Here is a 27,887-nt window from a genome sequence, read left to right on the forward strand (position 1 = left end):
ATTAGGCAAATTATCTCACACATTAAAAATCTTAAAAACTCATTCATTGTTTGATGTTTAAAGACTGACACTTTGTAGTAACAAAATACAAAGCTGCGATAATTGAGTGCAGCAAATAATAAATGGACTTGAAAACTTTAAACATAATTTCCAAGCAATGGCTTAAATAAAACAGCTAGTGAATAGTCATAGAGACGCGAACAGTTTAAAACGATTCAGTTCATTTTGGTGAACTGGTTCAAGAAGATCCAGTTACATCGAGTGATTCGTTCTCGAACCGGATATCACAAACTGGTTTGTTTTGAACTCTCTCTCACAACAGACACCGAAGAGAAGACAATGCTGAATAAAGTAATAGTTTTTGCTATTTTTGGACCAAAATGTATTTTCGATGTTTCAAAAAATTCAAACTGACCCTCTGATGTCACATGGACTACTTTGATTATGTTTTTCTTACCTTTCTGGACATGGACAGTATACCGTACACACAGCTTCAATGGAGGGACTGAGAGCTCTCGGACTAAATCTAAAATATCTTAAACTGTGTTCAGAAGATAAACAGAGGTCTCACGGGTTTGGAATGACATGAGGGTGAGTTATTAATGACATAATTTTGATTATTTGGTGAACTAACCCTTTAAGGGGGTAAATAAAAGAGGACAAACCAGACAGAGCTGGATGAAACAGATCACATCAGTACACACTGGTGTCAAAAGGGACAACTGATTTTTTTTTAAAGAAATCACACCATCTGAGAATGAAGTCCATAAATCCCTCTGTAAAATAGTTTCATTTCATGAGGTATATGTAGTGTTCAGTATGTGTCTGTATGAATATTTACATGTTACATGAGGTCTTGTACATTAGTTAATTATATTCATATGAAAACAATACATGACAGGGTCTTTATTGAAAAATTATAATATCTTTAATGACGACACATTTAAAAAAAATAATTTTAATTATTTATAAGTATTTATAGGATAATTATATATTGCATTTGTTCATTTAGCAGATGTTTTTATCCAAAGCGACTTACAGATGAAGACAGTGGAAGCAATCAAAAACAACAAAAAGAGCAATGATATATAAGCACTATAACAAGTCTGTTAGCTTAACAGTACAGGTAGCATGGGCTTTTAAATAATATAATAAATAAAAAGAAAACAGATAGAATTAAAAAAGAATAGAGCAAGCTAGTTAGAGGTCTTTACACATACACACACAATTGCACAATAAATGAAAATAAAATAGAACACAAAAAAGATTAGAAAGGTAGTTAGATTTTTTTTTTAAAGAATAGAATTAGAATAGTGAGTGTTAAAGTTAGATGGTCAAATAAAGATGGAAGAGATGTGTTTTAAGCCGATTCTTGAAGATGGCTAAGGACTCAGCTGCTGGGATTGAGTTGGGGAGTTCATTCCGCCAGAAGGGAACATTTAATTTAAAAGTCCGTAAAAGTGACTTTGTGCTTCTTTGGGATGGCACAATCAAGCGACGTTCACTTGCAGAACACAAGCTTCTAGAGGCACATAAGTCTGAAGTAACAAATGTAGGTAAATGGGTGCAGAGCCAGTGGTAGTTTTGTAGGCAAACATCAATGCCTTGAATTTTATGCGAGCAGCTATTGGAAGCCAGTGGAAATTGATAAACAGAGGTGTGACGTGTATTCTTTTTGGCTCATTAAAAATGAATCTTGCTGCCGCGTTCTGAATTAATTGTAAAGGTTTGATAGAATTGGCTGGAAGACCTTCTGAGAGAGCATTGCAATAGTCCAGCCTGGACAGAACAAGAGCTTGAACAAGGAGATGTGCAGCACGATCCGAAAGAAAGGGCTTGATCTTCTTCTTGAATAAAGCAAATCTGCAGGATCGGACAGTTTTAGCAATGTGGTCTGAGAAAGTCCGCTGATCATCAATCATAACTCCAAGGCTTCTAGCTGAGAAAATTATATATATGTATAAAAAAAAACTTTGATCCTCTGCCTGTATCTGATGGCAAGTTTCAAAAATATATAATTATCTCACCTAAATGTTTGAACATACAGTGCATTTTTTGTTTTTACACTTTGGTTTTACACTTTATAGTGCAGACGTGATGTGCTGATTTGAAGCCATTTGCACATCTTGAGAGGGGAAAAAGAGAGTTTGTGGCGATTCACACCGTTCATGAATTATGTCTAACAGAAAGTTTTCAAATGACTTTGTTAGTTATTTAATGAAGAAATATGAATTGTTCCTCACTTTCAGCATTATAATCATTTTACCCATGCTGGACAGAGATTGAGACCGTGCCGCTGCATCAGCTTGAGATCAGTTTATGAGATACCCTTTATAGAGACCACTGATCAAACTTCCCAAAGTGATTATCAGCAGCTAACGATCGGTAGGCGATTATTCTGAGCACCCCTAGTATTTAAGTTTCAGCTTCTGCTCTGCTCTGAATTTCTATGTGTGTGCCAATACTCAAGAGTTATCGAGCATGTTAAGGTGCCCAAAATGCCCTGGATAGTCTTTAAAAATGTCCTCAGAAAAACAATAGGGACGTGCTCTCCCAAGGAGCTTGGGCGCTAATAATAATTTCAATATAATAATTTGTAACTATGAATCATGTAACAATTAAATTTCCTTTTCTTCTGTTACAGCATATTTGAATAAATAAGGTTTTATCTATTTAACTTTTTTTAGAATTTAAAAGAAAACGTTTTCTCTTGATAAATGAGATACCTGATTGTAGTCCTTTGTGTCACCTGTTGTTGATTTCATGAAAGAGTTTCACATCTGATTGGTTTGTATTTGCCGCCAAAACCTTGCAGTGGAGGTACACTTGGTGGTAAGCAGGATTTTGACTCTACTGTATTACAACTGATATTCAGTCAAAATGCATTGTTCACCTCATGATAAAGAACATAAAATTAATCAAAATATGATAAATACCATGTGCAGAACATAAAATACAATATTTTTACCTATACCGTCTTTTCTATATTGAACCATATTTCATCTTGTTTTGTAGATATGGTGGCTGCCATAATATTTTTCTTTTGATCTCATGTTTATCAGTGAATATGGATCAACAGTGTTAGATACAAACAAAAAACTCAAATACTTATTATGAATATTTGAAAATCAAGCATCTAGCAGTGTTGTGGTTTTAAAATATAATAGGTGGTATTAATTAGATACAGGTTGGTATTTTTTAAGCTCAAATGAGGGAATCCAGTGCAGTACATTCTGTCACCCCTTATTGCAATGCAACTGACACCTTTCAATATCCACACAATTTTAAATGTATTCATTGCTTGATTATAGTTCATGAACTGTAGCACTGAGCACCATTATCTGTAAATTTAATCATTTTATCAATACAGAGAAAATATATACTACAATTACAATTATATAACACAATACACAAATAAAAAAAAATCATAATGTACTAATATAACCACTGATCACAATACAGTAGTTCTCTCTTTAATATTTGTCTGTATTGATCCATTAGTCCAAACATTTTTTTGTACCAAATAAATTATGTCCAAATACAAATTAAGTCATTAGATATTTGCTGACATGATCAAAAAAGACTGTCGGTGCTTTCATGTTCTTACACATTTCATGATAATGGACAATAAAACAGGTGAAAGTACAATAAAGTAGTGTGAAAGTGAAGTATGTATTGTTTATTTTATGGTACTCTACATTCATTTTGATATATATATATCTGATGAGCATCTGGGAGTTTGAACAAATAAGTAATATTTTGTTAGCTCATGATTATTTGTTTACTCAAATATTTAATAATCGCTTAGTCTTGGGTGTGTAATAAATGGCCCAACAGTGACTTGACACTCCTGACTGTATCTTATGGTTACATTTTAACTAAACTGCTTATAAAAGGATGAAACTGTTTAAAGTCCATTTTGTGAACAAGAAAGTGAAACATCATGTAAGAAATGTGTTTGTGAATCAGATGAAATGCTGCTGTCTAGAGACTAACACAATGGTTTTAATAAGTTTGAGTCTGATGTTCAGTTAATTGCTGTTGGGAGAGAGGTAGGTTTGAAAGAAAATATTTTTTGATTCATATTCATGCACTTTTAAATCCATATTTGCTTGGTGATATGTATTTTTAAGAACTACTAGAATGTCGGTGCATCTTCAGATACTTTATTTTTAGTAAAACTGTCTTTTGTAGCAATACAGAAATATAATCAAACAGAACTATACTGTGATAATGTATCCAGGAAGATCTAGTTTCATGTTCAAAGACGTCTACATTTAATCTACGTTTATTTATACTGTATATGGTGAATGATTAAACTAATTTAATGTCCAAGTCAGAATGGTAGCAGCTTTATTGATAATTTGTGAGTACAAACATGTTATAACTACTGTTTTGAAATGTTTAATTAGATTTTATCAAAATATTTTCAGAAAGCTGAGGAATGCCATGCCAGGGTGTCTTATACTATCTTTAAAAAAGTGGAATCATAAAATGTTTATTTTTATTTAGTGTTAATTGCTGTTTCACCAGTGTCAGTGGCTCATCATTATACATACCTATTGGTTGGCACTTGTTTTCGCCAACTGAATGTATGAGAAGTGATGTACTGGTAAAGGAACTTCACACTGCACTTAAAGACACAGATATAGCAATGATTATATTCAGTGTATTCCTGCCTGTACAGATGAGTGTTGTGTCTCAACTAAGAAAGTCCTGAACATTGATAGCTTGATCATTTTTAAGTCTTTCTCTTTTTGATTATTCCTCTTCTATTCCTTCTTGGTTATCCACAGCTCTGACTATAAAATGAGTCTCTGTGAAAAGAGAGAAGAGGAGGAGGATCTTCACACACATAAAGCAGAATCTCCAGAACCCAGCTGTGTGTCTATAAAGAGTGACAGGTCGATGAGAAAACCCCCTCATCTCAGTGATGGAGCAGTGACCTCTGACCCTGAGTGAGTACAAACATGATAAACAAGAATGCTAACCAGTGGGAATATGTCCTGTGTATGCATTATGTATTAATTATGTTCATCCATATTATCGCTTCAACCTGTCCTCCAACCAATACGCTCGTATAGGTCATTTGTCCAAATCCCTGAAATACGACCCATCAGAGCGTATACTACAATTGCGCCCCTATCAGCAAAAGGTCTTTTTCATATTAATGTTTTGTACTCTTTTATTTGCACTCTGATTTGCGGTTCGTTTAACTCAGTTGGTAGATTATTGCGTTATACCTTGATATGTAATCATACTATCATGGGTTTGAACCCAGAGAACGGACGTGCATGTAAAATGTATATGCTCAATAAATCATAATTAAGCATGATTAAGGGTGGGGTGTGGTGTGGTCATTCGAACGAATAAGCCACCTAGTAAAATATGTACGAATTACTGTGAGATCGGTGTAAAAAGTCCACACGTTGCATTTAAATAAACGTGCGTTTTGATTGGTAATGACATAATACGTCATTTCATGACGACAGACGCAACGCGATACTGTCATTATTTTTACACCCACTAGAGGCCGCTTAACTTTAAAACATAAATATAGGTCGTAATAAGGTGCTTGCACAAACTATCTATATGGCCATTTTTTGTTGGAGGACAGGCTCTATCTCTCCCTGAGACATCTGCAATGCATTATTCAGCTACAGCGGGTAGGAAAATATTATCAGTCATGGTGTCAGAATGACCTTTTTTCTACTTGTAAAAAACATTCACACACTTAGAACCTGTAATTAATTATATTACATTACATGCATAATTGTAATATAGTGTTTTGAATTGTTTTGGGAAGAGCACATTCACAACAGAACTAACATTGTGATTGGTCTGTAGCTTAGTTTAAATTTACTTGTACATTTTTGACATTTTGTGCTGATGCAAGTTGTGATATTACTATATAATTTCATATGGATATAGAATATGTTTGAGTGAGTTAATGAACTTGATTTTCAAGTGATTTCAAGAAAAAATTATATTTTACCTTATACAATATTTTAGTATGGGACATAACTAGGAAAATGTATATTGATTACAAAAATGTTCATGATTTTTTTTGTAGATATTTCCATAATTTTCTTTAGACTTTTCTCATATATCCAAGTTTTACAAGACTTTAGTAACCATGATTCATAATTTAAAACAATGATTCTTAAAGGTAATAAAATAAGAATTATGATGACACTTTATTTTTACCTGTATTGGCTTATTTTAAAGCTTGTTTTGTTTTATTTGACATGTTTAAGCCATCTTGTGGAGCCCTTAAAATATCATGAAGTAGGCCCTGTCCCCATTTAAGAAACAATGTAGACTTATTTATATATATATATATAACATGGTTAGTGCATTGTTAAAATCGTAAGAGTTTTTCTTTTCATATTTTTGTAAACAGTATGTTAAGTGAAATCAGTACTTGCTACACATCTTAACTTTAAATATAAATGCTTCAGTATAAATTCAAATGTTAATTTATTTATTTTGTTGAATTTGATAGCTCTTCATTCTAGACAGTTGTTGTGATGCTGCCTGCCCAGAAGTGGCACGCCTGTGTGAACGTGAGCACAAAGTTTGTTGTGCTGCAATATTTAAATTATTTTCTCTGTTTAAATATGTTCTCTTTTTTTATTTCTGTAGAGTAGAAAGATATTCTGTGATCAGATCAGTGATGTTCTACCTGGATCACTTTGTCTCCTATTGTCTGACCCTCATGGGGCTGGATAACACAGAAACAGCCTTGCAGAGAGTTAAACACCAACACAAAACCAGCATGAAGAACAAGTATGAGAGCTTATTTGACGGTATCATACGACAAGGGAATCAAACCCTCCTGAACAGGATCTACACACAGCTCTACATCATAGAGGGAGAGAGTGAAAGGGTGAATGAAGAACATGAGGTTTTACAGATGGAGAAAACAGCCAGAAAACAAGACACTCCAATCTACTGTAATGACATCTTTAAACCCTTATATGAACCAAAATGTGAGGAGAAAGACAAAATCAGGACAGTTCTTACCAAAGGGATCGCTGGAATTGGAAAAACTGTCTCTGTGCAGAAGTTCATTCTGGACTGGGCTGAGGAAAAAGCCAATCAGGATGTAGATTTCATGTTTGTGCTTCCATTTCGAGAGCTGAACTTGATTAAAGATCACCAGTACAGTCTTCACAGACTTCTGCTGGACTTTCATCCTGAACTTCAAAATCTGGACTCAAAGATTTATGAGGAGTGTAAAGTTGTGTTCATCTTTGATGGTCTGGATGAAAGCAGAATTACACTGATGTTTTCAGACGCTCAGAAAGTTTGTGATGTGACTGAGTCTTCATCAGTGGGTGTGTTGATGTCAAACCTCATCAGAGGAGAGCTGCTTCCCTCTGCTCTCATCTGGATCACCTCCAGACCAGCAGCGGCCAATCAGATCCCCTCAAAATACATCAACCGTGTGACAGAAATTCAGGGATTCAATGAGTCTCAGAAGGAGGAATATTTCAGGAAGAGAATCAGTGATGAGCATGAAGCCAGCAAAATCATCTCACACATCAGAAGATCAAGAAGCCTCAACATCATGTGTCACATCCCCGTCTTCTGCTGGATCTCATCCACTGTGCTTCAGAACCTCCTGAAACGAGATGAGAGTGCAGAAATCCCTCAAACTCTGACTGAAATGTACATCCACTTCCTGCTGACTCAGATCAACATGAGGAATCAGAAGTATGATGAGAGAGATCCAGAGAAACGCCTGAAGTCCAACAGAGATGTGATTGTGAAACTTGCTGAACTGGCTTTCAATCAGCTGATGAAGGGCAATGTGATGTTCTATGAGGAGGACCTGATTGAGAGCGGCATAGATGTCACTGACGCCTCAGTGTATTCTGGGATGTGCACTGAGATCTTTAAAGAGGAATCTGTGATCAATCAGAGAAAAGTCTACTGCTTCATTCATCTGAGCTTTCAGGAGTTTTTAGCAGCATTCTTTGTTTTTTACTGCCATGTAGTCGAGAATGAGGAATCACTTAAGTTTTTTCTGAATGAAGAATATAAAGTGTACAGTCAGAAGAACTGTCTGTGTGAGCTACTAAAAGCAGCGATTGAAAAATCCTTACAGAGTAGAAATGGACACTTTGATCTCTTCCTGCGGTTCCTGCTGGGCGTCTCACTGGAGTCCAATCAGAGACTCTTACAGAATCTACTGAAACACACAGTGAACAGCTCAGAGACCATCATGAGAATCACAAAGTACATTAAAGACACAATCAGGAGTGATGATGTTTTTGATTATATGAAACAGGAACAGCTCACATATGAGAGGTGCATCAATCTGTTTCTCTGTCTCCTGGAAATGAAGGATCAGACTCTGTACAGAGAGATTCAGGAGTTTGTGAAATCAGAGAATCACTTAGAGAATGTTCTCTTTCCATCTCACTACTCAACAATCGCCTACATTATTCAGATATCAGAGGAGATGGTTGATGAATTTGATCCGAGGAAATACAAGGCAGGAGAGTGTGGTATCAAAAGACTAATACCAGCTGTGGTGAACTGCAGAAAAGCTCTGTGAGTATTAATTTATGTGACCTGCAGATACAACTGAATTTGTCTATTTTGAGAAACTTTAAAATTGTAATCCCTCCATCAAATCTTGACAGTCTTTTGCATGCATAATTTGAAGGGAAAGCAAAATCTACTTGAAGAGAGCAAAGCTTTTTTACATGTGATATGTGAGCTGTTGGGGGAAGTCGTGGCCTAATGGTTAGAGAGTCGGACTCCCAATCGAAGGGTTGTGAGTTCGAGTCCCGGGCCGGCAGGAATGGTGGGTGGGGGGGAGTGCATGTACAGTTCTCTTTCCACCTTCAATACCACGACTTAGGTGCCCTTGAGCAAGGTACTGAACCCCCAACTGCTCCCCGGGCACCGCAGCATAAATGGCTGCCCACTGCTCTGGGTGCGTGTTCACAGTGTGTGTGCATTTCGGATGGGTTAAATGCAGAGCACAAATTCTGAGTATGGGTCACCATACTTGGCTGAATGTCACGTCACTTTCACTTTGTCCCTTTAACTTAAGTGACTCATACCAGACAACATGTTAGACTCACAAGAAGAGTCATTAGCAGTGTGCAGAGTTTTTATAACATTACGTTATGCAGATACACATGTGACATAGAACAGCACAATGTTCGGACTTTAACACATCTGATTTATTACATAACAACAAAAGTTATAGAATCTTCTTTTGGTGTTTAGTAAACAGTATCTGTACTACTTTCTTCTTATTACTTATCCTCTGTGATGGACACATGTTTTTGTACACTGAATAGGTGTGGCTTGTGCTAATGTATTCATCCTTTCATCATAAACCAATGATCCAGCTGTTTTTAGATCCTTTATAATCCTGAAGTATGAGTATGTTAGTATGCTTTTAACACTATGTAGTACAGTCTCTATTTATTAAAAACCAAGACAGCTGATTTCTCATATGACTACTTCAACATAAAATGATAGACAGATAACATTAATCATGTAATCAAGCAGGAATGAAAAAATAAACCCGGCAACAACCTGATCAATAAAATTGAAGAAATCCAGAACAGAAGAGTAGTGTCTGTTCAGCAAAAGACAAAGACAATGTTAAACTGTTAAGATGAATGATCAAGAATTGAATCATAAAGTACTTTATTGTGTTATGTACAAAAAAATAACTCACTTTTCCAATCTTAATCAGGAAATGTAATGAAAAGTGAGTTACAATCAGTTTAAATTGATCTGATGTCATTATGAACCTAAGGATCAGTTATAGTTCATTATTTGACACTGTTTGCTGAAATCTACAGTCACAGAAACTTTTATATTACAAAGCAACTGATTCTATACAAAAGTGCAGTAAATGTATGAATTAAATAAGAAAGCAGCAAATATAATAGTAATGCATTATAGTTAAATATAATGTGATCAATACTGTATGTGATCCTGTGTTACAGACTTGCTGACTGTTATCTCACTGCTCAGTGCTGTGAAAGTTTGTCTTCATCTCTACAATCATCAAAATCACTGAGAGAGCTGGATCTGAGTCACAATGACTTGCAGGATTCAGGAGTGAAGCTTCTCTCTAATGGACTGAAGACTTCACACTGTCAACTCAACATACTGAGGTAGGAAAACCGATAAAGGTTCACTTGATTTTGAAATTAAAGTTGCCCTCTGCCTGGCCCTGGTCTATTGGGTGTTTGTAATATTTCAGCACACCCCAGCATGACTTTGGTTTTCTATTTGCTCCAGCTTGTTGTTATAAAGAATGTTTTTAGTTTCTTAAAACCATCTTTTTTTAACTAATTAAAATATGGAAGTACTGAGGAGTGGACTTTTCTGCTATGTTATACATGTTCTACATTTATTGTCTGCTATATGTCAGATTTCTTCATGGGTAAAATGATGCATTAATGCCATTCAGTATTTATATTTTATCAGTATGTGTGTTTTCAGGGATTTTGACTGCAGCACTCTCAGTGCTAATAGAGTCACAGAAACCTGTATGTCATTTGACTAATTAGCTTCTTTTTTCCATTCAATATTCATAGTTCACCTTCTGGTGAATAATATAATATTCGTCGTGTGATCAATATATTGTTGCAGAAAAGGTTATTTTAACTCATTGTCTTCTTTTATCAACCATATTTCATTCTGTGTCATAGACTTGCTGACTGTAATCTATCTGATCAGTGCTGTGAAAGTTTGTCTTCATCTCTGCAATCATCAAGCTCCTCACTGAGAGAGCTGGACCTGAGTCGCAACAACATGCAGGATTCAGGTGTGGAGGTTCTGTCTGATGGATTGAAGAGTTCACACTGTCAACTCAACATACTGAGGTTTGTAGGAAATTTTTATTCTGAAAGTGAACCAGTCTTCATCAGTGATTTTTCACCCAAAAATTGCCATACAATAGGCTAACAGTCAGTGGAGTCCAAAAGTTTCAAGCTCCAAAAAGGACCAAAAGATAGTGGAAAATGCCAGTGGTTTAATCCAATTGTTCTATATGGAAACTATCACTTTATATGATGAATAGTGCCAAATTTAAGTGGTTTTTCACTCTTGGATCAAAACATTATAAAGGGTCATGACATGAGGAATCAAATTGTCTTTGATCTTGTGACATACTGTATAGGAGAAGATTTCACTACAAAAAAAACAAACTTAGATTTTATCCTCACGGTACGCAGAGCTTTTGTTGAAACCATGCTGCCTCCACAAACAACACAATGACTACTTTACCTTTCAATTTTGAAATCCACTCAGTAGTAGTGAGCAGTGAGGTGACAAGGAGAGAAATTAAATGACTTTAGCCAATCATTTGTACATTTACTGACCATTCCTAAAAAAGACATAGCCCCAAACTGCACATTTATGATGGAATGGCAAAATGAAGTTGGAAATAATCATGTTTATCATTTATCATCATATTTAAGATGATAAAAATAGATATGTCATGACCTTTTAATTGTTTTTCAGTGTACAAGTGACGCAGACTGATTTGCTTGGCCATTGCATCATTTTCAGCATCTTGTACCATGTGCTTTACTGTCAGGTTAAAAAGAATTTACATTCCATTTTCACATGTTTTGACAGTCCTGCCAGCCACTCTGAACTAATTAAATAAACAGTTAATATCAGGAATTGCTTGTTTTGGAAAGATACATTAGGATAATTGTACTTTGTTTAGACTGTCAAGCTGTAATCTCACTGCTCAGTGCTGTGAAAGTTTGTCTTCATCTCTACAATCATCAAACTCACTGAGAGAGCTGGACCTGAGTAATAATGACCTACAAGATTCAGGAGTGAAGCTGCTCTCTTATTGGCTGAAGAATTCACACTGTCAGCTCAACATACTAAGGTAAAAAAAAAACGTATAAGGCTCATGTGGTTATGAAATTTAATATGCCCTCTGCTCTGCTCTGACCATGTGTCTGAATACTTGCTCTGAATTGTTATTGATAACACCTTTTGTTTATTTATTTTTTTATTTTTTAGTTTCTCTGAAAATATCGAAAGTTGTGAACAGTGGAGATGAACAGAAATTGTTACTAATAAGGGTGTAAAAGACTGTAGTTGATTTTTTTTCATATTGTTTTAGAATTTTGAATATTTAATGTCTTTGTTTAATTTTGGTGATGGGACAATGACACTATCTGTGACTCAAAAACCATAATATGATCCAAACCTCTGAGATCAGTTACTGAGAGCAGTTCATTTCCATCAACACTGTGACATTGATTAAAACACCAAATTCAGAGTTACTCCAGCTGAACTGAACCTGTAATGAGTGATCTGTGGAGAAAAAAAAAGTGAATCTGTGGATCATATGATTAAAAGCAGAGTTACTGTGTGAATAATTTTAAGATGATCTCTGGTCCCAGATGATGTGATGTTGAGTGTTTGTCTATGTGTTTGTAGATTATCTGGCTGTATGGTGACAGAGGAAGGCTGTTGTTTTCTGGCTTCAGCTCTGAGTTCAAACCCCTCACACCTGAGAGAGCTGGATCTGAGCTACAATCACCCAGGACAATCATTAGTCAAGCTGCTTTCTAATCCAAACTACAGACTGGAGAAACTCAAGTATGTTTGGCAATGACAATCATCCTTTCTTGTGTGTGCTTTAAAGTCAACGATGACTCATATATAAATCAGTCCCTGCATGCAGCACATATATACACTTAAGATGATCAACAGCTGCTTGCAACCCATAACAGTAGCATTTGAGAGACAAAACAGATCTTCTAGCATTTACAAAGAGTCACATTAAAAGCTTATTGTATCTCCATGTTTATCCTCAACCACTAGATAAGAAAAATATGAGCATGAACAACAGCATTTCTGAACTGCCATAGAGTATTAGGCTGCTTATCTAAAATAAATGGCTCCTAAATGTTTTTTATTCTGGATCTCTGCAGACGGAAGCATGAGATAAAGTGAATTTTTTATTGAATTTGTGTGTTTTGTTTTTAAGAAAGCAGTTGAATGGTCCTATTTTAACAATTTAGTGCATGTGCACTTAGTGGGCATCCGAATCCACTTTTGCGAGCAAATAAGTAGCCTAATTCTGATACATGCGATGACTATCCTTTATTATGACATGTAGTAATTTGTATATTCATGTAGCCTACACAATTTTAATATTCTATTGTTTTATATCTGTGCTGCTATGCTTTGTGTAATAAGCAAAATGAATGCATGTTGTGGACCCAGCCAGATGTGCATTTTCTACTAACATTATCTTTAAATAATAAAAAAATTGCACCTTTGACTTTAGACTTTAGAACAGGTTTGTTGGTCTATGGTGCAGTCTATTTTCAATTTTTAACAAAATAGCAACACACCAACAATGTGCATGAACACACCTCTTTTTTAGATTAGCACACCCATGAGCGCACAAATGGGCACAAATGCATTTGCTATTTAAACAATGAGCCGCAGGACGGGAAAATGAGAACCGCGTAAGGCTGAAACTAGAAAAACCTTTGCCCCATGCCTTGCACCGCATTGCTCCGAGTGTAGGATGGAGCCCTAAGTGTGTTCTGACTGATGTTTATTTTTGTTTTAGTGTGGATCATGGAGGAGAGTTCAGGATTACAAAAGGACTACGGAAATGTAGGTCATGCACATACAGTTTTTTATCATATTTTTATATAACTATAATATATTGCTATACCCCAACCCTCCACCTACTGTACCACTAAAACTGAACCCTGACAGAAACCTTTTGAAACATTAGCTTTTAATTAAATAATTTTTAAAACACGTTATTAAATGTTTTGAATTAAGTGGACTTTTACAATCTCTCTGTTTGTGTTCAGATGCATGTGATCTCACACTGGATTTAAACACAGCAAACACTCTTCTTGCTCTGTCTGAGAGGAATAGAAAAGTGACATGTGTGAGAGAGAAGCAGCCGTATCCTGATCATCCAGAGAGATTTGATGACTGTCTTCAGGTTCTGTGTAGAGAGAGTCTGACTGGACGCTGTTACTGGGAAGCTGAATGGAGTGGCGGGGGGGTTTATATGTCAATGATATATAAAGAAATCAGCAAGAAAGGAAATGGCTATTTTAGGTTTATACGCAATGAAAAGTCCTGGAGTCTGAACTGTACTCCTGAAGTATTCATTGTCCATCACAGTAATATTGACAGTAACACATTTGTCTCTTCACATCAGTCTAAGAGAGTAGGAGTGTATCTGGACTGGCCGGCTGGCACTCTGTCATTCTACAGTGTCTCTAACACACACACACTTACACACTTACACACATTCAACACCACATTCACTGAACCCCTCTATGTTGGATTTGGGTTTTTTTATTCTGGTAGTAGTTCCGTGTCTCTGTGTGAGATTAAACAGCATCCAGTAAGAAACAACTGAGACAAAGTTGAGTGAAAGAAACACTCATATTATCCCTTTAACTCACAAAGATGTAAATTCTTGCTCTCTTCTGATCTTAATTTCACAAGACTTCAGTCTAAACTTTTGTCTATTACCATTTTATTTTCTTAATTTGTTATTTCACAGTTTCACACCGTTAACAGACATAAATCTATTTCCTTATCACTCTTTTGTATAATGTAGCATATAAATTGTATTTTTATTGGTTTTGTATGTTTCCACATAACTTCACATCAAATAATGTATGGTACTGTGAGTGCAGTATATGTAAGCTCTGATTCAGTATATTTTGTTTGATATAATAATTCAATCATTTCAGACATTTGTTTTTATTAATATGATTTACAAAGCAATTTATGATTATCCAAATATGTATTGTCATACACTCCTAATGTAAAGAAAAAGAAGAAAAAACACATTTCTTTTTGCCTGTCACTCAATGTGTTACATACAGTTATTATAAACTTTGACATTACCTGATTTTATTAAATAAAATGTTTTCATATCTAGTGATATTGACAGTAAGAGGGACACAGCTGTAACCTAAAAGTATTTTTATTTTAATTTTTATTAACCTTGTTCTGCCAACAGTAATAGTATCACTTTAAAACTATTTGCACTGATAGTTGTGTATAATGCTTTTTTATAAATTATAAATTTTGACCAGTAATTGGATGGTTGTTGTTGTTGTTGTTTTTGGTATTTCAAGTTCAAATGAGTGTACAGTATGATTATCTCACCAACACAGGTCTCTTTCACCCCTTATTGAAATTTACTCTAATATAAGACACAATATTCACTAAATACCTGTTAATCACTGTTTTGTTCGTATCATAGTGAGTAATGTTCCAGTATTCTAATTGTTGCAGTTATAAGAACTAACATTTGTTAATCTATCCAATTTTAATATATAATTATTTAGCAAATTTAGGCTACATGTTTGAATGCCTGTCTCTGTCACCCGTTTGTTGAAATGGATCTAGTGCTTCATTGTATGCGAGCACTGCAGGTCTAAACACCAATATCTGTAATCTCTTGGTTTATATTGTGTATATTGTAGGACTATTCAAATCAAAATAACTTATATATATATATATATATATATATATATATATATATATAACTTACTGCTGAAATGGCGTTTAAATATTCGAAATGGGCCTTCGAAGTAAAACGGGGTTCATCCCTTTGTGTGTGTGTGTGCGCGCGCGCATAGCTCTTCTGCACGTGCACATCACTACCAGCAGATGTCAGTCATGCAATGAATGTGAATCTGACACGTTGCCTTTAATTTAATAATAATCCAAAATTAATGTTTAATGTGTAATTTAAACTGACTTTAAATTAATACTGAAGATTCAAAATGTGTTGATGTTCTGTCAAATGCATGAGATTAACATGTTAACATGAACTAATCATCACTTGCTCTAGTAAAAAAAAAAAAATAAATAAATAAATATATATATATATATATATATATATATATATATATATATATATTTTTTTTTTTTTTTTTAGTTACAATTATTTTTATTTGGAGTAACAAAATATGGTTTTAGCACACTTAGTATCACTGGCTTGCATTAAACACTGAAATTGGACTATTAAGATTTTCAGAGGTGTAAAGTATTTGAGTAAATGTAATTAATTACTGTATTTGAGTATGTTTTTGCCTACTTTTGAGTTTTACTGAGTGTCAAAGATGTTAGCAATTTTTCCTCTCTACTTCAACTACATTTTTTAAAAAGTTATCTCTTCTCTTTACTCCGATACATTTGTAATGAGTGTTGCAGTTACACATTACATTTTGCACAGCGCCTTGCATTTTCTGCAGCAGTTTATTTCTGCTACAAAAGAAGTGATGTTGTGTGTTTTGCCCTTACTCACCCAAACTTGTCAACAATGCTATTTTACAGGAATATGAGTTCCTTAGCAACAGCGATGAGGCCAAAACCAGCTCATCCAGTGCAAGAATGAGTTGACTTTTTTGTATTATTATACTGTTATTGTAAACGTTTAATAAACAAATTTAACAAAAACAAATAAATAAAATACTTCTTTACTCCATGATTTTATTTATCCTTTTTTTTGAGGTGCTCATGTTTATTAATTTTTTTCATTTTTTCAATTTTTAATTAAATAAATCTGATTGCTCTCATCACAAATCAGCTCTTTCTTGTTTTCCACTGTCATGTCTCTTTGACTAGCATCTTTGAGCCTATATTCACTATGAGTAAATACGTATTGATAAAATCAGCAACTCTTAAGACTTTTGCAAAAACTGTTTTGAATTTGGTGACTTGTAATTTGTAATGGAGCAAATTTCACTGTAAGGTATTACACCTCTGAATATTTTTTGCTGTTGAAACTCGACGCACCTGCATCTTCTCTCTTTCTCGACAGGTGGCGCAGTGTTCTTAGTAATAATGGAGTGTAGGGGCGGAGCAGAAAAAGACACACACACACACACACACACACACACACACACACACACACACACACCCCGCAGGCCGCCGGAGCGCGCTGACTCTCCAAACACACACTCACACGCTGAAGAGCCCAGCAGCATCATCCTCATCCTCCTCCTCCTCCTCATCAGCGTGTGCACGAGCGCTCAGCATCCTCACTGACTGATTGTCACACAATGAACCGAACGCGCGCGGCTTCATCTGAAGGTAAGACAGCTCAGAGCAGCATCAGACTGACTTCACAACCCAGCGCTGCTGGAATTAACGTGTGATTCTCGATATCCCGGTATCTCGTGATTCTGCGCGTGTGCGGCTCACGAGGAGACACTAACGCAACAGTAGCAGCTGTGCCTTTATTTCATCTCGAGACGCTGGAGATTGTGTAATACAGGTGCTCTGATCTATAGCAGCACGCTCTATCAGGACATAAGTGTTTCACGCTGCTTCTGTCCTCCTCAATTTGGGAAAAGAGTCACTGGAGACGCCAGTTTTCACTTTCTAAACAGATACAGGTGTGCACCCATCGAAACTGCTTTCATAAATGTTGCAATGAATATTTGATTCTGATGTGATGTTTCATGTTACTAGTAGGTTGTTACTGCAGGTCAACTGACAGATACTGTAATCCGCTGAATATTGCAATATTACGCTTTTAATGTGGTATGCAGAAAGTAAATCATATATTAAATAGTTTAGTCGTGAGCAGGTGGTTTTGATGCATGTTTTGAAATGTCACTCAGCTGATGGTTTTTGGTTAACTGAGATTGTAATATGTTTGGTTAACAGTCATATACTCTATTTTTATTATTGATAAAGTACCTTATAGGAGTAGGTAGATTGACAAATATTACAAGGCACAACGTGATATAGATGCCTTATCAAACATTTTGTTGTTTATTTTTTTTATATTTACACATTTTATTGCTTAATTTGCATCTGCTTTGTATAAAAAGTATCAGCTAAATGCATAAATGTAAAGCCACAAGTTAATAAAATAGACAGCAAAATGAAATGCATTTAAAATGCACAAAAAAGACAAAAATGCAAGCAATATAATAAAATATTGTCTGTTGTGTGTTTGATATTTGTGTTGGTTTGAGGAGGATGGAGTCTCACTCGGTTTGTGATTTGTTATAGTTGTGTAGACAGTACTATAAGTGTGTTGCAGTATAATATACTTTTAATTAATCAATACATTTGCCTAACATCTTTATTTCTCTGTACTTGTAAAAGTGTTTGTTTGGCACATTTAATGAGTGACAGGTCTGACTGTGTGACATTGAACGCTAGATGCATGTGATGCTTGTCAATCATTATTTAAATGGGTGTTAATTTAATGTATAGATTCATGATGATGTTGATTTGAAGAAGAGAGAGTCTCTCAGTGTTTCTCTCTGTTACATCAATCCCTCACAAGCAATCAAGACAATAGTAATTATGTGTAGCAGTGCTGATCTGATTCATTATGCTGAAATCTATTAATTGATTCAGGTGATAAGCTCTGATTTACCTGGTTAGCTAATGTCTGTCAGGTGCTGTGATGAATTATTGATGCTTAATTCAGCATCGAATGTTTGACTGTTCAGATTCTGATTGGCAGAAACGTGATCTTCATAGCATTTAGGTCATGCAGGTCATTTTATGTCTATTTCACTGTCAAGAAATGTCCAAAATCATTCAAACGAAAAGTCGTCTTTGAGTATTTGCTGAGAAAATGTTTTTCAGACATTATACTCTACTACTAATTGCGACTTAATGAAGTTAAAGCTTGTTCATTTAACACTGTCAGTCACTCTTAAATGTAGAGTCAAAAGTCTAATTACTCAGATGAGTTTGAAATGTTTGCTTAGCCTGACGCAGCCTAATGTATTCAAGAGCAAATTTACATTTTCAATGAGGAGCTTACATATTTAGACATTTGTAAAATCACACAGATGGTTCAATTTGCTGCCAGCTCTGTGGCGACTAGACGGGAGAAGAATGAGACGAGTTAAATGAAGATCTGTCTTGGAAAGGACATTAATTGAGCCCTGTCTTGATGTTGACTCTAGTCTTTAGGCTTGAGTAAGTGCTGGGGGTCTTCAGATCCAGCCCAGATTTCACTCAGAACGCAGAACAGAGACTTTACACTCATCTGAAGCGCCGGTCTGTGTTTAAACAGAGTTCAGATGAGACGAGTGACTCTAAGAAACCTTCGAGAACGTTTAAGGCATTTTTCACAAATCACTAGATATTACACAAATCACTAAAGTATTAAGTAAATCCTGTGTTTAGAAACATTAGGATTTTTTTTTTATTATTGTTGTATCGTGATGTTATTTTCATTGCAATTATTGAAAATTTACCTCCGTTCTCATATACTGGAGAAAAAAAAAGCTTTTTTTAATTTTAATGAGAAGTAAATGTATTACTGCGCATTAATTTTTATTTACCCTATGTGTGTGACTTTATTTTATGTGTGTAAATAAAAATGACATTATTGATCAAGTACCTTTTGGTGGTATTCTTTTTAATTAATACTAAAACTTTTTCATTATTTAATTCTAATTTCCATTCATGTATTAACATTTGCATAATGAGAACTTTGAGGTAATTGTGGTGGAAATGCAGTTTTTAATTACTTTACAAATTAATTTATTTAGTTGTTTTGATCTTTTTGACTCATGGCTTCCATCATGAAGGTTTCACATGTTTTTATGCACCATTCTTCTCCTTTAACAACAACTTATGCTGCCATTCTTGAAATCATTTATGTCTACAGATCTGATTTATTGTCTTGGAGAGGTCATTAAAAACTGGTTCTTGTTGAATTGACTTTGAAAACCATGTTAAGTGTCCCTGTGTCCTCTGAGCAGCGCTCTGTAAAATCATCTGATTAATGACTTCTTTATCATGGCCGTTTCTCATTTCTTTAACAGGTGCCGTGTGATTTAGAGAAGAAAAGCACACGACTCTCCTGTATGATGTGCATCGATCAGAGACACTGTGTGGTGAGTGTAAAGGCTTTTGTATCAGTGATTTAATGATGAAGATTATTATGATTATGAACCAGACTGAGCAAGCAGTTTTTATAATTAATTTTCTGCGCAGATCTCGTCCACACAGTTTGTTGTATTAAACCTGGAACATTCCTCTAATGTGTTTTATGGATGTGACTCGTCACTGGTGGTTCTGTGCTCTTTATGAGGATGATGGATGGGGGTCTTTGAGGATGATGTTGTGGCTGAGATCTCACACTGTCTCAGAGGAGTCTGCTCCTTTGCCTCTTACATCCAGACGACTTAATTGACGCATATCAGGATGTGTAGATGGAGATCACAGGGAAAACCCAAGTTGCTTGTGTGTGGAAAAGCGTGAGATCTGCGATGTTAGCAGCGCATCGGATTCGGAGAATTCATTTGTCACTACCAAATTAGGAAATCTAATACAGTGTTAATGCATGTTTTCACAGTGTAAGTTCATATTGTGCTAGTGGAGTCTGTTTATTCATCGAAATACAATGAATCAGTAGTTTATGTATTAAATAACCAGAGAGGACCCTAATTTGCATAATCCAGTGAAAATAATGAGTGTTTATTCTCATTGGGAAAAGGCTGATATGTGCATGTGATGACATTTCTGCAAAATTATATTAGGGTTGTTTTTTTGCATGTTTCGAGAGACAAATGTCCGTTGAGTGGTGTTCAAAATGCGTTCGGTTCACTCTGGCAATGTTTTATTATGTTGGTTGTTGTACAGTACATATACTGGCAGTTTGGCTTTAAATGCTATTTAGCATTTTTAAATAATGTACCAGCTACACTTAACCTAATCGATAGCAATAACAAAAGAGAAACATGAAAGAGAAAAATGCACTTGATGAAACTCTTGCTGCTTCTATGTTTTTGGTCTCTTTTATGGTGAAACATGTTTTATTTCAGTGCTTCGCATTGCAAAAGCAATGTAACTGTACCAGGTGAGCTACTGAGCAAGTTTGCTTTTGAATTAGTTAATATTGAATTAGTTATGTGATGCAAATATTTATTATATGTTTATTAGTACTTAAAAAGCACATTTTGTATGACCATATTCTACATCCCTAATCTTACCCGATACCTAAACTACACCCCTAACTATAAATAAGCAGCAAATTAGGAGCATATTCTGGCAAAAGTCCAAAACCTTGAAATAAAGAGTGACCAAAATGTATGTATATTCCCAGTATCTTTGAGTTACAAGGCCAAGGTTATAAATCACTGTGCAAAAAACACTCCATTCATATGCTAATTGTGTTACTATCTCATTAATTAGGTGTAAATTGTAAAATTTATTAATTCTGATATCCAGTTTCTGTTTTATTTCTTTTCTATTATGAGGTTGTTGATCCAAAATCAAACCTCTTTTCACTCAAATCGTAACATTTCCTGCAATCATCTCACTGGTTTTGTTGTGAACTGGTTTTGACTATCTAATGTCTTTATCAGTATTCAGTGGGCGTTTCATGTTGTCTCAGTTTTTAAAGAGCTTGTACGTTGACTGAGGTCTCAGAAAGTAAATCTCCTGTTTTACCTCCAGTTTAGGTCCAGTTACCTCCATCTCCGGAGATGGCCAGTATTTTTTGAAATGCTTAAATCACACCTGCGTGCAAGCTGTGCTTTTACATTCAGAAAACAGGAATCACCATGAAGTGGATGTTTCTTTCAGATTAGATGGGTCTTATCCAGCTCCTGGAAATCTTTCAAGCTGAGTTTCAGGCCTCAAAAAAAAAAAAAAACCCGCCTGTAATTTTCAAGCGAACCTACGGAGCTTGATTATCTGGTTCTGCTGTTTCATTGGAATTGAAACTGAACTCTGATTACTGTATTTACAAAGTAAACGGCTCCACTTAGTAAAGCAGTCATTTATATATTAGATGATACATTTTTATGGTCATAGAAGTTTTATTTTGTTCGAGAATTGTTAAAAATAAGCTAGTTTACAAGGCAGCAAAAGGTTGCATTTGCATCAAACATGGTTGCTCTCCTGAAAAATAGCTAGTCATTCTAGGTCAGTGTCTCAGATGCTTGTCTATTATAATATGTGTAATCAGTGTGAATAAAGGAATATAGTTGCACCCTGTTCACTTCAAGGAGCTGCCGGCTAAAGGTTAATTGCTTTTGCTAATGTTATTGAAGCAACCTTCTAGAAATGGGTCGTGTGCGCTCCTTATAAGATGGCCTTTGTGGAAGGAGTTTCTAACTTTATTCTTCAGAAGATTGAATAGAAAGTACCTCGCTCAAGGTGCCTGTGAATTCACTGTTGTTAAAGGAACCGTTCATGCAGAAATACAAAATTCTGTCATTTACTCACCATCATGGTGTTTCAAACCTGTTTGCATTTTTATTTATTTAAAGCAAAATTACTCTGTCTGAAGCTTTTAAACTAAAAAAGGAAAAAGATGCAAAAGTATCAGAAACCTTTTATGTGAGAAAACAAAGATATAGGGCACAAACATGCATTTGCATCGTATTTGAACTTCTTTGAGTATATTTCGCTGGAGAAAGAAAGTTTTAGAACGAACAACGATGACAGAATAATTTTTGATTCATGTATTCCCTTATTTCAAGGCAGACTTTGCACTACAGTATGTTGTTTCTAGCGTTGTCTCTTGAACCCATTCAGAGGTTGCTGACAGCGTCTGGACTTCAGTGTGCATGGCTGCAGCGTTGCGTTAAATAGGCCAGTTGTGAATGAAAATCAATGGTGATGCTTGCGCTTTTGTTTACTCCTCTGAAAACGAAGGACTTACGTTTGCTTGCAGAAGCCAATTTATTTCCAGATCTTGTGCAGCATGCGGATTAATTTAATTTGTCTGAATATTTGACCACAACAGAGACCAGACCACTCAGCCTGATGTTTAATAAGTGAAATAAACAAATGCTGTGATCCACTGATATCCATATTTTGATGAATCTTTATTTACTCTAGAAGTGCATGATGTAATTGAGACGGAAATAAAATAAGTGACTTGAATAAACCAGTAAAAAAAGTATTTTTCTGGCCTGGTGCATCGTGTGAAGGACACTTTTTTTTTATCCATCAAAAACATGACTCATATTTCCTAGTGAGTAAACTTCTTTTGAAACCAAAGCTAGAATGGTTTGTTTGCTGTGAGTAATTGTGTAAATGTGTTTATTTGGAAGCAGAATGTAGCCACCGTAGAGAATATTATAGTTAGGTTTTGTATTGTTCGTTATTTGAGCCTTTATGTGAAACTTTAATCTATGAGCCAATATTTGATTCAGTCATGTATCAGTCTGTTAGATTACATTGTTGCATTGATATTTTGGCATTAATAAATGAACACCTTTGATCAATAAATAAATTATTTCCCTTTTTTTCATGGTATTAATTTTCTGATTATGCAAAAATGCTAGATTAATTTCATGCAAAAAATGGTTTAACTTTTGATAATGCTTTCATAATAAATGCACTATTTTATTTTTTTTATTTTTTACTTAAAATTGTCATGTTTAACTCAATGTTACTTCCTGTATCATTGAAATTGTTTGTGCAATTTAATAGCAATTTCTTGAGTGCATATTGTTTCAAAAATACAAAAAAAATAATATTTATTTTTTACTATAGAAACATGAGATTTAATTAAATGTGCCTTACAATTAATACCTGCATGTTTTACATTTCTTCACACTTTTTGCTCATTCGAGTTCTTGTATGTAAACAGAGGCGTATCTAAATTGAGTCTTCAGTGTCACACAGATTCTGATGCGGTTGCAAAGCACATCTGTGCTTATGGTCATCCATCTGGACCACTGCTTCACATGTGCGAGTCATGCATATGCATGCTTGTATGGCAGATTCAGTGTTCTGCGTGGGAACCCATGCAGACGCATCCATAACGTTCATGTCATGATGCAACTGCTATGAATATAGTCTTGGTTAAATAGTTCTTTTAGGTCTTGCACAACATAAGTGAATTTTGATTTGACCGTTTCATGTCATATTTCACACCTGTGCCAGGATAAGATGTTTAATTAAGATATATATAATATATAATTTTATTTTTTTTTTTTTCAGCATTCAGTGTGTACCAGTTGTCGGTGGTGAAAGGGTTACAGCAGTGAGCGTGAAGTGCCCCGTCAGTGAACTGGGCTCATAACCTGTCGGTGTGCTGCACTCTGTCTGACCTCTCCGCGAGTCGAGGCCGCTAATCATGCATGAAGCAACATGAATTCCTCATAAAATATTTAAAACAGTTTGGGAAATGGGCTCCCTGTTTAAGTGCTTGAAAGCGTTCTCACTCGGTCTCGCTGCTTTGAGATCGCTGGAATGAGAGATTGTTTTTAAAAGCACTTGTGTTGATTTGAGGCTTGGTGTTTAAATCTTAGTTAAAATCTTCTATTTCCAGCTTTTTGGTTGGGGACCATCAAACTTAAAGCTGTATGTAAAGCAGGAATTCTAAAACATTTCTGATTATCTGAACCCTTTTGACTTTAAATATTTTTTCTAAGACCACCTGAGATTTTAAATCGAAGCTGTGCATGCCTCTGGATCTCTGATATCCCTTAATGGTCACCAAGAAAACATTCTATATATTTTAAAATATATATATATATATATATATATATATATTGTTCATATACACATTTCATCAAAATGTATTGATTAAAAAAAAAAAAATAATAATTATAAGCTATTCACTAATTAAATGATTTGATGAATTATTAACCACCGAATCCCATTTTTGAAGAAAAAAAACACCCTAATTTCAAGCAGATTCAAATGTTTTATGCAAGAAATACATTACATTAACAGTCTAATTAAAGAGAATCAAGAAATGATAGTAATATATAAAAAGTCAGTTAAAAGCAGTGTTGTTTGATTTCACTGGAGATATCAATTATTCTTAATAGTTTGTGATTAAAATATTTAAATACTATATTGTTGAAATATAATAAATATAGTATAATTAAATATTGCACTCATAAGCAAACATATCAAGGTTCTATTTAAAAAAAAATGCTCATTGAAATTGAGCATTAAAATTAATGCATTTAGTAGCAATACATTGCATATTTAAAATTAATCTCCATAAATACAAATGAGTCCACCTCCAATATTAGATGAGGAATATTTCCAGTGACATTCATTCTTTGACTGGACTAATATAAAGTCAGCTAGTGTTAAAACCCCATGAGAATGAGATGTTGGATGCAGTTAGATGGAGGTGAAGGTGTGTTATGGGTGGTTAGATGGGAATGCAGTGAGACAGCTCCGTCCTGTCGTCTCTGGTTTCCACCCGTGGGGTTAAACACCCGTGGCAGCTCCGGATGAGCTTGGAGTAGACGTGTTCTTCTGGTCATAAAGAGATTTCAGACATCACTGCAGTGTGATGCTACTTTTGATAGTTTTCAGTCTTAAACTAGTGTAGATTTGTGTGCTTGAAACTTCTGCTATCTGCATTCAGCTAGAATTCCTGCACGTTACTCTGTATGTAATCAAGTCAGACTTAAAAGAAATGTGCAAACTGATGGAGCAAATAAAGAGTGACATCTCAATGTTGAGTTAAACGTCATTGGGTTTATGGTCTGACAGAGAGTCCATACTGTGTAGAAAGTGATCCTGCACTGTATATACTATACATACATTAACCCTTTACACAATGTGTAAGATGTTTAGCATTTACAAACATAAGATTTCATTGTATTACTCATTACTGAAGTTGTGCAACAGATTCTCAGTTCCTAAAATCTCATGTTTCTTCCCAAGCATCAGTGAGTCTTTGCAGTAGTTTTATGAGTTTCTCTGGAGCTCTGTGGTTGAGAAGGACTCAGATGTGCTGAGCATGCTGGGAAAGCAAATTGCTTACGAGATGTGTAGGATTTTTACTTTACTGTTCTGGGCTACGTTTCCCGAAAGCATCGTAGGCCAAAGAAGATCGTAGAACCATTGGCACCAGTGATCTCTAGGATTAACTTGGCTTGTGATGCTTTTGGGTAACGCAGCCCTGGATTCCTGCACAGCTTTTACAAAACATATAATTGATGCCCTGTCTATCTGTTTACTATTTAACTATTTAAATAATCATAGGCTGTTTTTTTCTAGCTGTTTCAGAGGTATATTGGTAATCTGAGAGGTGGTCAGATTAAACTAATCCAGCAAAGACCAGCAAAGTTTTAAGCAGAATGGTGGTCAGACCAGATGAATCCAACAAACCAGTTTCTACAAATTTTTTTTTAAAAAAAATCAATTTACATTTAGTTCTTTAGCAGGCGCATTTTTTCCAAAGCGACTTACACATGAGGACAATGGAAACAATCAAAATCAACAAGTGAGCAATGATATGCAAGTGATATAACAAGTCTCAGTTATCTTAAATGGATAGTTCACCCAAAAATTTAAATTTAATGTTTATCTGCTTACCCCCAGGGCATCCAAGAAGTAGGTGGCTTTGTTTCTTCAGTAGAACACAAACTGAGATTTTTAAAACAAATCAGTCTTATAATGCAAGTGGATGGGAATCACATCTAAAACATACAATAAAACAGAAATAAATATACACAAACAAAACCAAATTAAACCCTGTGACTCGTGACGATACATTGATGGGAAAAGACACAACATGATCAGTCTGGGGAAGAAACTGAACAGTATTTATATTATTTTTTACTCTGATGCACTGCTATGCCTGAACTGTATGAGCGCCTCCTCAAAACACAACCTGAGAGTGTCGTGTCTTCTTCTTCTTCTTACTTTACGGTGGATCGCAGACTTATGAGTGCATTACCGCCACCTTTCTCTCACTCCTAATAGAGATTGTAGATAGTGTCAATCGTCCACTTGAGATATAGGTGGTGGTAATTGCAGTGATGTAGAAGCATCTTTTTCTGCGAAAGCAGGGTTTAGACACACTATTACGTCATAAAGTGACACATTCCACAAGATGTTGTTTTGGCAGATTGATTCAACATAAGCTGTTTTTAAACTAACGAGAAAGTTTTGAGTTCTGAAACTTACAGTATGATTTTATAGTACAATGACCTCTTATTTGTCAGAAGATCAAGGGAATTTAGATTTCTCAGTTCAGAGATGTGGTCAGACCAGATTAAGGTTATGTCCACCCGAAGCCAGAGCTTTCCTAATCTGATCTTTTTCTCAAGAAAATGTATGCATCCACACAAAACCAACACAAAACAATGAAGTATGCATGCCCTACCAGTGTGTGGCGCTGTAATTCTGCCACATATATGCACTAAAAACAGAGAAGAAGACTTGGACTGTGCGCATAAACCTTGCACGTGGAATACAAACGAACGTGAAACAATACATTTATTAATCTGTGTTAATGTCAGTTAATAAAAAGACAATCGTTCCATGTTTGTTAATGTTTTTGTTACTGTTACGTGACTGGTGTCTGACTAGGGTCGAGACGCAGGCTGATAATGTCATAGTTTCAGAAACTATACGGATTCGCTCTCCACGCGAAAAATGCAAAGGCGGCGTTTTCAGATTTGTCCACTCTGGGAACCGGTTTAAAAAAATATCGGTTTGCTTTCCCAAAACGTCAGATCCGTGTGTACAAAATACCTACACTATACAAAATGTATGTGTCTCTGTGTGGATGGGGCTTAAACCAGCAAACCAGATTCCACAAAAATATTAAATGGCAACAAATGTTTTCAACATTGATAATAATAAGAAATATTCATCATCATCATTAAAATGATTTCTGAAGGTCACTGAAGACTGAAGTAATGATGGCAAACATTCCGCTTTGATCACTGAAATAAATGACATTTTAATGTAATTATTTTCATTTAAATAAATTATTGCACTGATTCATAGCTTTTGGTTTGTGATCCATCTCAGAGTTGGTTGCTCTTTAAATACGTTTTTGAAAGTATGCATTGAATGCAGAACATTCATGGTAAATCATTCCTATAACGGAGTCAGCGGTCGTTCACTGATGGCCTCATATTGCTTGTACGGCAGCTGGGGAAGGCGTT

General features: G+C 35.2%; 2 protein-coding genes across 4 annotated transcripts in view; both read left to right on the forward strand.

Annotated features, from left to right (window-relative positions):
- Positions 1 to 3,963: 3,963 nt before the first annotated feature.
- On the forward strand, positions 3,964 to 15,423 carry LOC113060820 (NACHT, LRR and PYD domains-containing protein 3-like). The gene is made up of 9 exons (XM_026230025.1): positions 3,964 to 4,052; positions 4,797 to 4,958; positions 6,646 to 8,562; positions 9,984 to 10,154; positions 10,695 to 10,868; positions 11,720 to 11,890; positions 12,451 to 12,612; positions 13,598 to 13,644; positions 13,851 to 15,423. Exons 2-9 carry the CDS (start codon positions 4,810 to 4,812, stop codon positions 14,411 to 14,413), a joined length of 3,354 nt encoding a protein of 1,117 aa, XP_026085810.1. The 5' UTR covers positions 3,964 to 4,052; positions 4,797 to 4,809; the 3' UTR covers positions 14,414 to 15,423.
- A 1,460-nt stretch (positions 15,424 to 16,883) lies between these two features.
- LOC113060823 (kelch-like protein 29) overlaps positions 16,884 to 27,887 on the forward strand; it is a 124,148-nt gene continuing 113,144 nt past the window's right edge. The window contains exons 1-2 of one of the 3 annotated variants that reach the window (XM_026230028.1): positions 16,885 to 17,109; positions 19,821 to 19,892. Coding sequence is in view for 1 of the 3 variants with exons in the window: in XM_026230027.1 (XP_026085812.1) it covers positions 17,079 to 17,109 (31 nt within the window). In the remaining 2 variants the exon portion in view is untranslated. The other 2 variants (XM_026230029.1, XM_026230027.1) reach the window with 2 other exon arrangements.

This window comes from Carassius auratus, chromosome 42 (assembly GCF_003368295.1).
Source record: "Carassius auratus strain Wakin chromosome 42, ASM336829v1, whole genome shotgun sequence".
In the NCBI taxonomy this organism is placed as follows: domain Eukaryota; kingdom Metazoa; phylum Chordata; class Actinopteri; order Cypriniformes; family Cyprinidae; genus Carassius; species Carassius auratus.

Coding starts and splice junctions, on each gene's coding strand:
- LOC113060820 (XM_026230025.1), top strand. CDS start 4,810: ATGAGTCTCTGTGAAAAGAGAGAAGAGGAGGAGGATCTTCACACACAT. Junction 4,959..6,645: donor GCAGTGACCTCTGACCCTGA/GTGAGTACAAAC, acceptor TTATTTCTGTAG/AGTAGAAAGATATTCTGTGA. Junction 10,869..11,719: donor TGTCAACTCAACATACTGAG/GTTTGTAGGAAA, acceptor TACTTTGTTTAG/ACTGTCAAGCTGTAATCTCA.